This window comes from Dasypus novemcinctus, chromosome 1 (genome assembly GCF_030445035.2).
Source record: "Dasypus novemcinctus isolate mDasNov1 chromosome 1, mDasNov1.1.hap2, whole genome shotgun sequence".
Lineage (NCBI taxonomy): Eukaryota > Metazoa > Chordata > Mammalia > Cingulata > Dasypodidae > Dasypus > Dasypus novemcinctus.
Genome location: NC_080673.1, coordinates 206,533,548 through 206,548,967, shown reverse-complemented (window position 1 = coordinate 206,548,967; position 15,420 = coordinate 206,533,548). Strand labels below are relative to the sequence as shown.

General features: G+C 39.7%; 1 protein-coding gene across 10 annotated transcripts in view; it reads left to right on the top strand.

Annotated features, from left to right (window-relative positions):
* The window catches only part of ADD1 (adducin 1), a 101,159-nt gene that overhangs the window by 51,233 nt on the left and 34,506 nt on the right, over positions 1-15,420 (top strand). For all 10 annotated transcript variants that reach the window (XM_023585367.2, XM_004481031.5, XM_004481033.5 and 7 more), the window contains one exon: positions 4,906-5,057. In XM_023585367.2, the coding sequence (XP_023441135.2) occupies positions 4,906-5,057 (152 nt within the window). The remainder of the gene's footprint in view (positions 1-4,905; positions 5,058-15,420) is intronic.

Below are 15,420 nucleotides of genomic sequence, written 5' to 3'. Positions count from 1 at the left end.
TGTAACAATAGCACAAGAAGAAAAAACATAGTGAGAGACACCACAAGATTAGGGAATGGCGGTAGCTCAAGTGGTTAGGTACCTCCTTCCCACATTGGAGGTCCTGGGTTCATTTCCTGGTGCTTCCTAAAGAAACAAGGAAGATGACCAGACAGAGCAAGTGAAAACGGTGAGGGGATGGGGAGAAATAAATAAATCTTAAAAAGAAGAAAAAGAATGTGTATTCTGCTATTGTTGGATGGAATATTCTATAAAAATGTCAACTAGGTTACAGGATTGCTAGTGTTCAAGTCTTCTCTATCTTTACTGATTTTCCGTCTACTTATACTATCAATTATTGTGAGGGTGGTATTGAAATCCCCATTATTATCATGAATTTATACACTTCTTTCAGTTTTATCAGTTTTTGCTTAAAGTACTTTGAAGCTCTGTTATTAAGTGCGTAAACATTGAGAATTGTTGCATCTTCTTGATGAACTGATGCTTTATTATTATGAAATGATAGTCTTTACCCCTGCCAATATTCCTTCTTCAGAAATGTACTTTGTGTAATATTACTGTAGTCACTCTGGCTCTCTCTTACCCTGTTGCTGTCTTTGTTTCTTGTCGATATCATATATTTGGATTTTTGTTACCCAATTTTATAATGTCTTTTAATTGGGGTATTTGACCATTTACATTTAGTGTGATTATTGAAATGGTGGGTTTAAGTCTACTTTGGCTATTTCTGTTTCTCCCGTTTTACTTTTTTTCTCTCCCTTCTTTTGAACTGAGCAATTTTTATGGCTTTGTTTTATCTCCTTTATTTACTTATTAGGTATACCACAGTGTGTGTGTGTTTGTGTGTGTGTGAGAGAGAGTGAGCGAGCATATACGTGGGGTATGTGTATGTGCATGCTTCCTCTAGTGTTTACAGGACACATCTCTATCTTCTCAGATCTATTATTAAATAATACACCATTTATACTTACTTTTTACTTTATACTTAAATTTATATGTAAGAGCCTAACAGTAGTGCACTTTCACTTCCTCCTACCAGCCTTTGTTCTTTTGTTGTCATATATTTTGTATCCATATAATGTTGTGACTCTCACAAGACATTCAGTTTTTTGTTTTTTGTTTTAGAATTTAAATTTAAATTTTTTTATCTCCCCGCCCCTTGTTGTCTGCTCTCTCTGTCCATTCGCTGTATGTGCTTCTGTGTCTGCTTGTCTTCTCTTTAGGCAGCACTGGGAACCAGTTCTGGGACCTTCTGGAGTGGGGGAGAGGTGATCATTCTCTTGCGCTACCTCAGCTCCCTGGTCTGCTGTGTCTCTTTTTGTCTCTCCTCTGTGTCTTTTTTTGTTGCATTGTCTTGCTGCGCCAGCTCTCCATGTGGGCCGGCACTCCTGCGCGGGCCATCTCGCCTTCACCAGGAGGCCCTGGAATCAAACCCTGGACCTTCCGTATTGTAGACTGGAGCCCAACCGCTTGAGCCACATCTGCTTCCTGTTAATTTTTATTTAAACAGAACAATGTCTTTTAAGGATATTAAAATTTTAAGATAAAACATTTTATTTTAACCTACATATTTCCTATTCCCAGTGCTTTTTATTTCTCTGTGTATGTCCAGGTTACCATCTGGCAACATTTTCTTCTGCCTGTAGGACTTCACTTAACATAGCTTGTACCAGTGTCATTACTTCTAAATTCTCTCTGGTTTTGTGCAATTTAGAAAGTCTTCATATTGTCTCTGTTTATGGAAAATATTTTTGCTGGGCTTGGGTTTCTAATCTATAGAATCCAGTATTCTGTGTTTTTTTTTTTTAAGATTTTTTTTTTAAATTTATCCCATCTCTTTGTTTATGGTCACTGCCTGCTCTCTCTGTCCATTTGCTGTGTGCTGTCTGTGTCTGCTTGTCTTCACTTTAGGAGGCACCGACAACCAAACCCATGTGGAAGAGAGGCGCTTAAATCATTTGAACCACCTCAGCTCCCTGGTTTGTTGTGTCTCTCATTGTCTTTCCTCTTTATGTCTGTTTTGTTGTGTCATCTTGTTGCATCAGCTTGCTGTGTCTGCCTGCTGCACCAGCTTGCCTTCTCCAGGAGGCACAGGGAACCAAACCCAGGACCTTCCGTGGGTAGGCGGAAGCCCAATAGCTTGAGCCACACCTGCTTCCCTGTTCTGTGTTTTTAAAAGTCATATTTTTTAACTTTTTATTGATGGTATATAGGATTGAAGTTGACTTTTGTCTTGGTCTTACACACACTAACCTTGCTTAACTTTTCTTAGTGCTAATGATAGATTCTTGGTGTTGGCCACATGGGCATCACAAATCTGCATTTTCTTGTCCTAGTGCACTGGCCAGAGCTCCAGCTCTGAGTAGAAGTGGTGATGGCAACCTTGCCTCTGTCCTGATTTTAGAGGGACAGCTTCTTCTGACGTTCGTTTAAGTCTCACGTGCGCTTTAGGTTTTGGTAGCTACCTCTTGTGTGATTGAAGAAGTTCCTTTGTACTCTTAGTTTGCTGAGAGTTTTTGTAATGAATGGATTTTGAATTTTATTAAGTGTTTTCCCTACAAATATTGAGGGAATCATAGGGTTTTCTTTTCTTTTTTTTGAAAATGTGGTAAATTAAATGATTTTCTGTTATACCATCCTTAAATTCCTTGGGAAAAACTACTTGGTGGTAATGTGTTTGTTACTCTTTTTGATACATTGTTGGATTCTTTGCTACTTCTACTTTCATAAATGAAATTGGTTTGTACTTTTACTTTCTTATATTATCCCTGTCTGGTTTTAAGGATATACCAGGAAAGAATAATAAATAAAAAAAAAAAGACAAAATAGAAAAAAAAAAGGATATACTGGCCTTATTAATTGGGCTGAAGAGTGTTTCATCTTTCTGTTCTCTACTAATTTGAATAAGATTAGAATTTATCTGTTTTTTGATTATCTGTTTTTTGATTGTGTAAAAGTATCAGGGCTTATGTGCTGTTTGGAGACTATGCATTTTTGACTATAGATGTTATTTTCTTGTGAAAGTAGGGAAGTATTTTTAATCACTGACTCAGTTTCTTTAATGTTTATAGTTCTAACCAAGTTTCTTTTTATTCCTGAATTAGTTTTAAGTTTGTGTCTGTGTGTGTGTGTTAGGGAAAATTAGCCATTTTTCTTTTTCTACTATATTGGCATGAGGTGTGTAGGTATGTTAAGTTTTGTAATGTCTGCTATGTTTGTAGCTTTGTTCCCTTTTTCATTCTTTTAATTTTTTTTTCTGAGAGGAACGTAGCAGTATGTTTAAGAGCACCGTTTCTGGATCCAGACTGCCTGGGTTTAGACCCTGGCTGCCGTTAGCTAACTGTATGACTTTGGGCAGTTTTACTTAACCTCTCTGTGCCTCGGTTTGCTCGTCTATAAAATGGGGATACTACTACTAATAGTACCTACCTTATAGGATACTTTTATATGTAAAATGCTTATTATTAGCATATTGCCTGGCTCAAAGTGAAGTGCTTACCATTGTTGCTGCTGCTGCTGTCCCTGTCGCATTCTTGCCAGATTTTGTTGGGAGCCTTTTCAGAGACCCAACAGTTGACTTCATCGATCCTTTATGGTGTCTTTGTTTACAGTTTTTCATTTCTTCCCTTTTACTTTGTTTGGATTTCTTTATTTTCTAACGTCTTAGATTGTACCCTTAATTTACTAAATTCACTCTTTGTTTTCTTATTTAAGGTTATGTGGAACCTTTGAAATAAGTACCTCATTAGCTGTTTTGCTCCACACGTTTTTGTATGTTATTTTTATTATTCAAGTCTAAGAATTTTTTTCTGTTCTCTCTCTCACATGCTCGTTTTCTCTTTTGGTGGCTGGTATTACTTATTTGGAAAAGTGTATGGACTGAATCTGCAGTTTAAAGAGGAGCAGTGAGTGACTGTGCATGCACACCTGGACGTTACCCAGGTTAGAGCAGAGCATTGCGTCACTCCAGAGGCCCCTGCGCCCCTCAGCCACCCAGCCTTCCTCCCCCTCACCTTTTTCCTAGAGGTAACCGCTTTTTGTATCTGGTAGTCATTTTTTCTTCTATTTTTCCTAAGTATTTTCTAATTTCCATTTATGCATGTATATAACAAATACAGCGTGCTGATTATGTGCCAAGTACTAAGTGCTGAACAGATATTCATGAACTTCTCCTGACATCTCTCTAAGGCATGTCCAGGCCCAGAGCTCCTTACCCTGAAACATTGGGGCCACGTATATTCAAAATTCAGAAATTTTCAGATTTTTAAAAGGTATTATATCATATATCATAAATACCCCACCAGAATCTAAGGCAGTAGCACCTTGTAACCAAACAAACTGATATTTCTGTAGTGGAATTTTAGCTGTTAGCTATTCATTCAAAGGTGGTAGTAAAGATTGTAAATAATCCTTCTCCTGTTCAAGTCAGCTTTCACCACCAAATGAATTTTGGAGCCTCACTTAGAAAGAACTTGGAATTTGTAGATTGAAGTGATGAATGCACAACTATATCATTATACCAGATTCCATTGATTGTATACTTTGGATGAGTTGTATGTTTTATTTATATGTACCAATGCAATTTGTGTAAAAGAAATTTTGTAGAGTTCTTTGGATTTTGGAATTTCAGAAAAAATAATGAAGACCTCTACTTTTTGTTATCCCTGTCCATATGAGGAAATGGAAGCACAGAAAGGTTATTTACCTTGCCCCAAAGTGGTGAAGCTAGGACTTTAGTCCTGGTATTCTGGCTTGGGTCTGCGGTCCAGTCTGTACCCACCGTACCAGGTTGCCCTCAGACTTCTGAGGCTTACTTTATGGCTTACCTGGGAAGATGAGTGTCTCAGAACCCTTACTATTTGGTATGAAATATTAAATCCTTGGTTTTCTTTTTCTTTATTTCAGGTCTTGGTATGGTGACTCCTGTGAATGATCTCAGAGGATCTGATTCAATTGCATATGACAAAGGGGAGAAGTTATTGCGATGTAAACTTGCAGCCTTTTATAGATTAGCAGATCTCTTTGGATGGTCACAGCTTATTTATAACCATATCACAGTGAGTACTGAATGGTGTGGTAACTGAGGTGCAAATGGCATATTACCTGTCTGGCATCACCTCTTTATCATTTAGAAAAAGGAAGCAGACTAAGTTGTAGTAAATCTTAGACTACCTTGTCTTTTTTTTTTTAAGCAGCTTTATTAACATGTACAATCCAGAACACCTTGTATTCTGATTTTTGATAATTGCATTTTTGTATATTTGTTTAAATATCTTATACTTTTTATTTTGAAATAATTTAAAACTTACAAGATAGTTACAAAAATAATATAAACCCCATCCAAAGAAATCCAGCATACCCCCACCCTACAGATACCCAGATCCACCATTTTAATGTTTTGCAACCTTTGTCTGTCCTCCCTCCCTCCCTCCCTCTTCTGAACATTTGCACACATCATACTCCTTGAACACATAATACAAGGATATTCACTTATGTAGTCACCTTAAAAGTACAGTTATCAAGTTCAAGATGATGATATAAAAATTGCAATCTGTATTCCAATTTTTTCCTGTCCGAATAATTTCCTTTAAAAAATAATTATTTTTTAATTAGAGAAACTCTAAGTTTATAGAAAAGCCACGTAAAAATAGTCTTCCCTTATACCCCCATATTGTTGACACTTTGCACTAGTGTGGTACCTTTTTATAACTGATGAAAAAAATATTAAGATAGTATAAGATAAGTATAGTTCATATTGTATATTAGGTATTTTCCCCATATATCACCCTATTATTAACACCATGTATTAGTGTTATACATTTATTATAATTCATGAAGGAACATTCTTATATTTGTAATTATTAATCCTGGGTCATCCTCCACAACAGGGTTCACTGTGTGTTACACAGTCCAGTGTTCTATCTTGTAACTTTCATTATTGTAACATACACAGAACTTCTCCTTCAACCACATTCACATGCATAATTCAGTGCTGTTAATTACACTCACAATAATGTGCTGCTGTTTTGACCATCTCTTTACAAACCTTTACAATCAAGCCAAATAGAAATTCTGTACGAATTAAACAACAGCTCCCCATTCTCTACTAAATCTATTCCCTGATAACCTACATTCTAGATTCTAATTCCCTGAGTTTGTTTATTATAACTAGTTCATATCAGTGAACTTATAAAATATTTGTCCTTTTGTGCCTAGCTTCTTTCACTCAGCATAATGCCCTCAAGGTTCACCCATGTTGCATGCATCAGGACTTCATTCTTTTTTTTTTTTCTTTTTATTAGAGAAGTTGTGAGTTTATTAAAAAAATCATGCATAATGTGCAGAATTCTGGCACATCACCTCTCCATCAACACTGTACATTGTTGTGGAACATTTGTTACAGATTATAAAAGAACATGATCAGACTATTACAACTAACTGTGGTCCATGGCGTATACTTGATTATATTTTTTCCACGCACCCCCTGTTATTAACACAGTGTTTTAGTATTGTGTACATTTATTATACTTTATTAGAGAACACTCTTTTATTTGTACTGTTAACTATAAGGACTTTATTCTTTTTTATGGTTGAGTAATATTCCATCTACATATATACTGCATTTTGTTTATCCTTTCATTGGTTGGTGGACACTTGGATTCCTTCCATCCTTTGGCAATTGTGAGTAATGCCACTGTGAACATCAGTGTGCAAATACCTGTCATAGCCCCTGCTTTCTGGGCATATGCCTAGTGGCGGGATTACTGGGGTCATATGGTAATTCTGTATTTAACTTCCTTATCAGCTGCACCATTTTACATTCCCACCAGCAATGAATGAGTGTCCCTACGTGTCCACATCCTCCCCAATACTTGTAATCTTCTGTTTTTTTTTTTTTTAAATTGTGGCCATTCTAGTGGGTATGAAATGATATCTCATTGTCTCATTGTACTTTTTTTTTTTTTTAATTTTTAAATTAAAATTTTTTGAGGTAATGGGGCTGAGCATTGAACCTGCGAACCTCATCTGTGTAAAACTGGCACACAACCACTGAACCACAGTTCCACTGAGTTGTGTTTTTTTTTTGTCTGTTTGCTTGTTGTTGTTTTTTTTTAGGCGGCTCCGGGAACAAAACCTTGGACCTCCCATGTGGGAAGCAAGTGCTCAGTCGCTTGAGCCATGTCTACTCCCCTCTCATTGTGATTTTTTTTTTTCTTTTTTCTTTTTTAAATATATTGAAGTATATCACTCATACATAAACTTAACATAAACAACACGTGTATAGTAATTGTTGTGAACTTAAAATGAACATATGTAACATCTTACAGGGCTTTCATACCTCACCCTACCACAAATACTTTGCACTGTTGTGAAACATTTTTAACTAATAATTAAAGAGCATCCTCAAAGTATTACTACCAACCAAAGTATCTTACATTTGGTGTATTTTCCCCCCAACCCACCCTGTTGTTATTTGTTAAATATATTTTCATGAGAGAAATTGTAAATTTACAAAATAATCATGTGCATGTGCAAAATTCCCAACAACACCCCTCTCTCAACACACCACACTGCGGTGGAACATTTGTTACAGATTATGAGATAATATCATCAGATTGTTACCAGGTCCGGAGCATACGTTTGGCACACTTTTTCCGTACTTCCCTATTATCTACACAGTACGTCTTTGGCATAGATGCATGAATGTTACATGATTGTTAACAACAGTCCATAGATCACTCCAGCTGTATTTTCCCATGCTTGTCCACATTGCCACCGCCCTGCAGCAGTGATGTACACCTGCTCGAGCTCACAGGGGACGCTTGCATCTGTGCCATCAGCCACAGTTCCCATCCACCTGTGGGTCTATGTCTTATTCAGTCCCTAGATTATTCTCTGGCTTCATTTCAGTTGGCATTTACAGCCCTAGACTACCCTTTACAGCCACATTCCCATTTATACACCAGGTGCTACTCACTATAATGTATTACCATCAACTCTATAGATTTCCACACTTTTACAGTAAAGTTATGTAAAACTTCTATATATGTTAAACATCTTAGTCTTTCTCTTATCTCCTTTAAGAATCCACTATCTGTCACCCGGTCTTGAAGGTGTTTTCCTGCATTTTCTTCTAGAGGCTTTATGGTTCTTACTTTTATATTACTTATATTTAGATTTTTTTTTTTTAAAGATTATGTATGTATGTATGTATTCATTCCCCCTACCCTGTGGCTTACTTGCTGTCTGCTTTCTGTGTCCATTTGCTGCCTGTACTTCTTTGTCTGCTTATCTCCCTTTGTTGCCTCATCTTGCTGTGCCAGCTTTTCGCAGGTGTGGGCCGTTAGCTCTCTGTGGGTGCGGGCCAGCTTGCCTTCACAAGGAGGCCCTGGGACTTGAACCCAGGGCTTCCCATATGGTGGATGGGAGCCCAATCGATTGAGCCACAGGCGCTTCCCTATATTTAGGTTTTTGATCCATTTTGAGTTAATTTTTGTATAAAGTGTGAGATAGGGGTCCTCTTTCCTTCTTTTGGGTATGAATATCCAGTTCTCCCAGCACCACTTGTTGAATGGACTGTTCTGCTTGACCTGGGTGGGTTTGACAGGCTTGTTAAAAATCACTTCACCATAGATGTGAGGGTCTGTTTCAAACTGAACCATCAGTTTGGTTCCTTTGGTGTATGTTTCTGTCTTTATACCAGTACCATGCTGTTTTTACCACTGTAGCTAGATAGTATGATTTAAAATCTAGAAGTGAGAGTCCTCCAACTTCGCTTTTCCTTTTTAAGATGTTTCTGGCTGTTCAGGACCCCTTACCCTTCCAAATAAATTTGATAATTGTGCTTTCCATTTATTTTTTAAAATGTTGGTGGAACTCTTATCAGGATTGCATTGAATCTGTGTATCAATTTGGGTAGAATTGACATCTTAATGATATTTAGTCTTCCAGTTTGTGAGCATTGAATGTTCTTCCAATTATTTAGGTCTTTATTGATATCTTTGAAAAGTGAGTTGTTGTTTTCTGAATACAAATGCTTTACATTATTGGTTAAGTTTATTCCTAAATATTTGATTCTTTTAGTCATTATTATAAACGGACTTTATTCCCCTGACTTCCCTCTCAGATTGCGCATTGCTAGTGTCTTTTAAAACCTATTTCATCTGATATAAGTATAGCTACTCCAGATTTTTATGTGTGTGTGTGTTACTGCCTACTTGGAGTATCTTTTTCTAGCCTTTCACTTTCAATCTTGGTATCCTTGGGTTGAAAGTGAGTCTCTTGCGGACAGTGTATAGGTGGCTCATATTTTCTCATCCATTCTGCCAATCTGTGTCTTTTGATTGGGGAGTTTAATCCATTAATGTTCAGTGTTATTACTCTAAAGGTAGTTCTTATTTCACCCATTTTGTTTTAAAGATTTATTTATTTATTTCTCTCCCCCTCTCCCCGCCCCGCCCCGGTTGTCTGTTCTCTGTGTCTGTTTGCTGTGTCTTCTTTGTCTGCTTCTGTTGTTGTCAGCGGCACGGGAATCTGTGTTTCTTTTCGTTGCGTCATCTGTTGTGTCAGCTCTCCATGTGTGCGGTGCCATTCCTGGGCAGGCTGCACTTTGTTTAGCGCCGGGTGGCTCTCCTTATGGGGTGCACTCCTTGCGCATGGGGCTCCCCTACGCAGGGGACACCCCTGTGTGGCATGGCATTCCTTGCGCGCATCAACACTGCGCATGGGCCAGCTCCACACGGGTCAAGGGGGCCCAGGGTTTGAACCGCGGACCTCCCATGTGGTAGACAAACGCCCTAACCACTGGGCCAAGTCCGCCGCCATATTTCACCCATTTTGATCTTTGGATTTTATCCATCATATTTTATTTTCACCACTTTTTTGAGTCTTTTAGTTACTTTTACTGGTAAAATCTTCATTTCTAGACTTTCTTCCAAGCCTCTCTCTCTCTCATCTTTAGTATTTCCTGAAGAACGGGTCTCTTGGTTACAAACTCTCACAATTTATGTTTATCTGTGAATATTCTAAACTAGCCTTCATTATCAAAAGACAGTTTTGCCATCTGTAAGATTCTTGGCTGGAAGTTTTTCTATTGCAGTATCTTAAATATATCATGCCACTGTTGTCTTTCCACCATGGTTTCAAAGGAGAAATCGGCTCTTAATCTTATTGGGTTTCCCTTATATGTTATGCATTGCTTTTCTCTTGGTGTTCTCAGAATTCTCTCATTGTCTTTGGCATTTGACATTCTGATTAGTATATGTCTTGGAGTTGGTCTGTTCAGATTTATTTAACGGGATTTAAGTTGTGCTTCTTGGACATGGATATCAATGTTCTTCAATAGGGTTGGGAAATTTTCTACCATTATTTCTTCAAATATTCCTTCTGCCCCTCTTCCCTTCTCTTTTCCTTCTGGGACACCCATGACCTGTATGTTTGTACGTGCCTTGTTGTCGTATATTTTCCTGAGACCTTGTTCAATTTTTTCCATTCTTTTCTTCATCTGTTCTTTTGTATGTTTGCTTTTGGAGGCCATTTCTTCAAGCTCACCAATCCTTCCTTCTGCCTCCTCAAATCTGCTATTATATGATTCCATTGTATTTTAAATTTCATTTATTGTGCCTTACATTCCCGTAAGATCTATTTTTCTATGTATGCTTTCAAATTCTTCTTTGTGCTCCCCCCAGTGTCGTCTTAATATCCTTAATCTCTTTAGCCATCTCATTGAATTTATTAAGGAGATTTGTTGGAACATCTCTGATTAGTTGTCTCAATTCCTTTATGTCATCTGGAGGCTTATCTTGTTCCTTTAACTGGGCCATATCTTCCTGTTTTTTTGGTGTAGATAGTAGTTTTTTGTTGGTGTCTTGGCATCTGACTTTCTAGAGTATTTATTTTGGCTGAAGTTTCTCTCTTTAGTTTAGGGCTTTTTTGCCCTATCTCCCTTCCTGGTTGTCTTGTAGGAGCTAAGGATGTGCTTGGTGCTGTAAGCTGTAGAGGCTCAAGCTCCCCTCACTGTCCCAGGGACCGATGAAGCTTCTCCCACCTTTCCCCTTTGCCAGGGGTAGGGACAGAGCCACAGCCATGCGTGATAAAAGTTGTGCAGGCCTAGGCTGTAGTTGCCTGGAGAGACTGATGAAACTTCTTGTCCCTTTCTCCCTTGCCTAAGGTGGGGAGGTAGCTGCAGATGTAGACAGCAGTCTATGCCATGTGGGTTCAGAATGACTGCAACTGCCTCTGTAGACTTCCAGCTCTTCAGTCTCTGCCAGCAAAATGTACCTGCAGTTACCTGGATAGGCTGGTGCAGGACCTGCCAGCCTCCTAGGCTGAAGCCTAGGCTAGGCCTGCAGGCCAATTTGGGAGAAAGAAACTGGTCCCTACCTTCACTGATTCTTCAGTCAGCCCGGCTTCCCCTCACGCCGGGAATTGAGTGAAAATGGCGGCTTCTGGCCTCTTCCTGACTTGGACAGGTTCATACTTTAGCTGTTCTTAGGATTATAACTTTAGCTTGCCGAATTTACTAATCAGCAGCTGAAGCTGGTGCCCAGTCTTCTCTTTCTCCCCCATTTTTGGGCAGTGGTGCTTCCAGTTTCAGCCGTAGAATTGCTCCTGAGGCAGCTTGTGCTGCCAGTGGAGGATGGCCATTGGTCTCTGCATTAGTCAGCCAAAGAGGTGCTGATTCAAAATACCAGAAGCCTGTTGGTTTATAAAGGGTGTTTATTTGGGGTAGGAGCTTATAGATACCAGTCCATAAAGCATAGGTTACTTCTTTCACCAAAGTCTATTTCCACATGTTGGAGCAAGATGTCTGCCGATGTCTGCGAGAGGTCTGGCTTCCTGGGTTCCTTTCTTCCTAGGCCTTCTCTCCAGGCTCAGGGTTCCTCTCTTCCTGGGGCTTGCTTCTCTTATCTCTGGGTGCTTTTACTTCCCTGGGCTCCAGCTTAAGACTTCAGCATTAAACTCCAGCATCAACACTACAACATTAAAAACCTCCAACTGGGAAGCAGATTTGGCTCAACTGGTCTGCTTACCACATGGGAAGTCCAGGGTTCAAACCCAGGGCCTCCTGACCCATTTGATGAGCTAGCCTACACACAGTGCTGATGTGCGCAAGGAATGCCGTGCCACGCAGAGTTGTCCCTCATGTAGGGGAGCCCCACGTGCAAGGAGTGCGCCCTGCAAGGAGAGCCACTCCGCACGAAAAAAAAAAAGTGCAACCTGCCCAGGAGTGGTGCTGCACGCACGGAGGGCTGACGCAGCAAGATGACTCAACAAAAGGAGACACAGATTCCTGGTGCCGCTGACAAGAATACAAGCGGACACGAAGAACACACAGTGGATGGACACGGAGAGCAGACAAGTGGGGGGGGGGTGGGGAAGGGGAGAGGAAAAAAAAAGAGTTAGGTTTAAAAAAACCACAAAACTCTGTCCTCTGCCGTGCCTTTTATATATGAGTCCCCACCCACCAAGGGGTGGGGACTCAACACCCTACTGACATGGCCCAATCAATGTCCTACTCATAATTTAATCACGCCAAGGTACAAACCAGTACAAACATAATCCAGTATCTATTTTTGGAATTCATAACTGTATAACTGTACAGTTTGTCTTGGGGCAAAGTTCCGACTGGATGTAGACCTCTGAAATTAAAAAACAATTCATCTGCTTCCAATACACAAATCGACAGAAAAAGGATAAACATTTTCATTACAATAAAGAGAAATTGGGAGGGAAAAATGAGTCATGGGTCCTCTACAGTTCAATAAACCTGCAGGGCATTCTCCATTTGATTTCAAAGTCCAAGAGTCATTCTTAAGAAGATGGTTTCTTCTCTTTGGGGCCTTATAGGAACCCACCCTTTCCACAGGCTTGCCCAATGGCCGTTTGCTAGGTTCCACCCTCTTCAAGCATCAGGGTGTTGACCAAGCTCCAGACATCACCCTGGAAGAGCATTGGGATGATTGCCACACCTTACCTAATCTTTGGGTTAGAGACTTAACCCCCCTAGTTGATGAGGTGAAGGCAACATTCTCCTAACTTTTGGCATACAGGCTCAACTCTCTAAGAGCAACAATTTGGCCACCTGGCCTTCCCTAATCCATGGGGACAGGTGCACCCCTGTCAGACCTGTGGGGTGCTGATCTTAACCACCTTAATCCTTGAAGAATGTGTTCCATCCTCTCCGTACCCTGGGGCAGCAAAACTGTCCCTGAACATCTGGTGGGAACATCCATCCTTGTAGCAATTTGATATGGTATGAATTCCAAGGATTGATACTGGATTATGTTTGTATTCTGGTCTGTACCTGGGCATGATTAAGTTATGATTAGAGCTTTGATTGGGCCATGTCATTAGGGTGTTGAGTCCCCACCCTTTGGTGGATGGGGACTCACAGATAAAAGGCAAGGCAAAGGACAGAGTTGAGGGTTTTTGATGTTGGAGTTTGATGCTGAAGCCTTAAGTTGGAGCCCTGGGAAGTAAGCACACAGAGGAAAGAGAAGCAAGCCCTAGGAAGAGAGGAACCCTGAGTGCACGAAGAAGCAAGCCCTAGGAAGAGAGGAACCCTGAACCCAGAGAGAAACAAGACCCTGGAAGAGAGAAACCCAGGAAGCCTGAACCCTCACAGACGTCGGCAGCCATCTTGGTCCAACACGTGAAAATAGACTCTGGTGAGGGAAGTAACTTATGCCTTATGTCCTGGTATCTGTAAGCTCCTACCCCAAATGCCCTTTATAAAAACCAGCCTATTTCTGATATTTTGCATCAGTACCCCTTTGTGACTAATATAGCCCTCTTCAGCTGCTGTTGCAAACTCACCCTCTCTATATACATGGGTGGGATTCCTCTCTTGGCCTAAGACGATGCCTTAATTCCAGATCTCAACTTCCACGGTTTTCCTCTTAAAGCTGTTTCTCCTTCTATCTCTCCTCTCCCTGTCCCTTTTAGTACAAGCTGGCAGTGGTTTTGTTCATACAGTTCTCTCAAAAACTTTGTTGGTTTAGCATTCAAGAAGCAGGGGTCCAAGCCATCAGACAGTAAACTTTCCACTAGTCTTTCCAAGATAACAGCATCTTCAGTCCTGATTTACAAGTTCCAAGTTAAGTTCTCAAATGGGGCACTGTTATTTGGGAACTTGATTTCCAGAGGTTTGGACTTTCGAGAATCAGTTTCTGGTTTTTTTTGTGCTCAACAGTTCAGTCCTCAGCTTATTTCTCTTGTCTAGCATTTTATGGTAAGCTACAAGGAGAAGCCAAGCTGCATACTCCAGGTTTACTTTGCATAGTTCTTCAGCTAAATGCCCAGGCTCGCCATTTTCTATTTTTTTCTTTTGTAAAACATCAGGAGTCAATCTTGCTAAGTTCCCTGCCACTTTAAAACATTGATCACCTTTCCTCCAGTTTCCAGTAATAGTTTCATCATTTTCTTCTAAGGCATCATAAAAAGTCTCTTTAACATCCATATTGTTATCAATAGTCTCTTCAAAGTAATCTAGCCTTTCTGATCAAGCATTTCAGAGTTCCTCCAAAAAATACACCTTACCTGTTTATAAAACCATTCCAGCATTTTGGTAATTGCAAAAGCACTTCCCCACTCCTTGGTGCCAAATTCTTTATTAGTCAGCCAAAGGGATGCTACAGTTTCCTTGGCATGGGGTGCTCCACTTACGAATCTTTTCTGCACAGTGGCAGTCTCCTCCTTTCATTCCTTCAAGGATGTTTCAGAATGCTCTTCTGGAGCCCTGAACTAGGTGCTTCAGATAGCTCTGGGTGATTACTAACTGCCCTGTAGCATGAGCTGACTCTAGGAGCTCCTTACTCCACTGCCATCTTGCTGGTTTTTCATTGTGGTTTTGATTTGATTTGAGCTAGAGATATTGCGCCTCTCTTCATGTGCTTTTTACCCATTTATATGTCCTCTTTTATTGAAGTCTTTAGCCCATTTTTAAATTGAATTGTCTTTTTATTGTTGAGTTGTAGGATTTCTTTATATATTCTGAGTATTAAACCCATATCAGATACCTGATTTCCAAATATTTTCTCCCTTTGAGTAAGTTGCCATTTCACTTTTGTGATCAAAGTCCTTTGGTGTACGAACATTTTTAATTTTGAGGAGGTTCCAGTTATTTGTTTAGTTTCTGTTTCATTGCTTGTGCTTTGGGTGTAAAGTCTAAGAATCAATCAATGCTAACACTAATCCTGAAGATGCTTCCCTGCATTTTCTTCTAGGATTTTTATAGTCTTGGCTCTTACATTTAGGTCTTTGATCCATTTTGAGTTAATTTTTGTATATGGTATGAGATAGGGGTTCTCTTTCATTCTTTTGCATATGGATATCCAATTTCCACCACCATTTGTTGAATAGACAATTCTTTATCAATTGAGTAGACTTGGGAGCTTTGTCAAAAATCTGTTGTTGGCC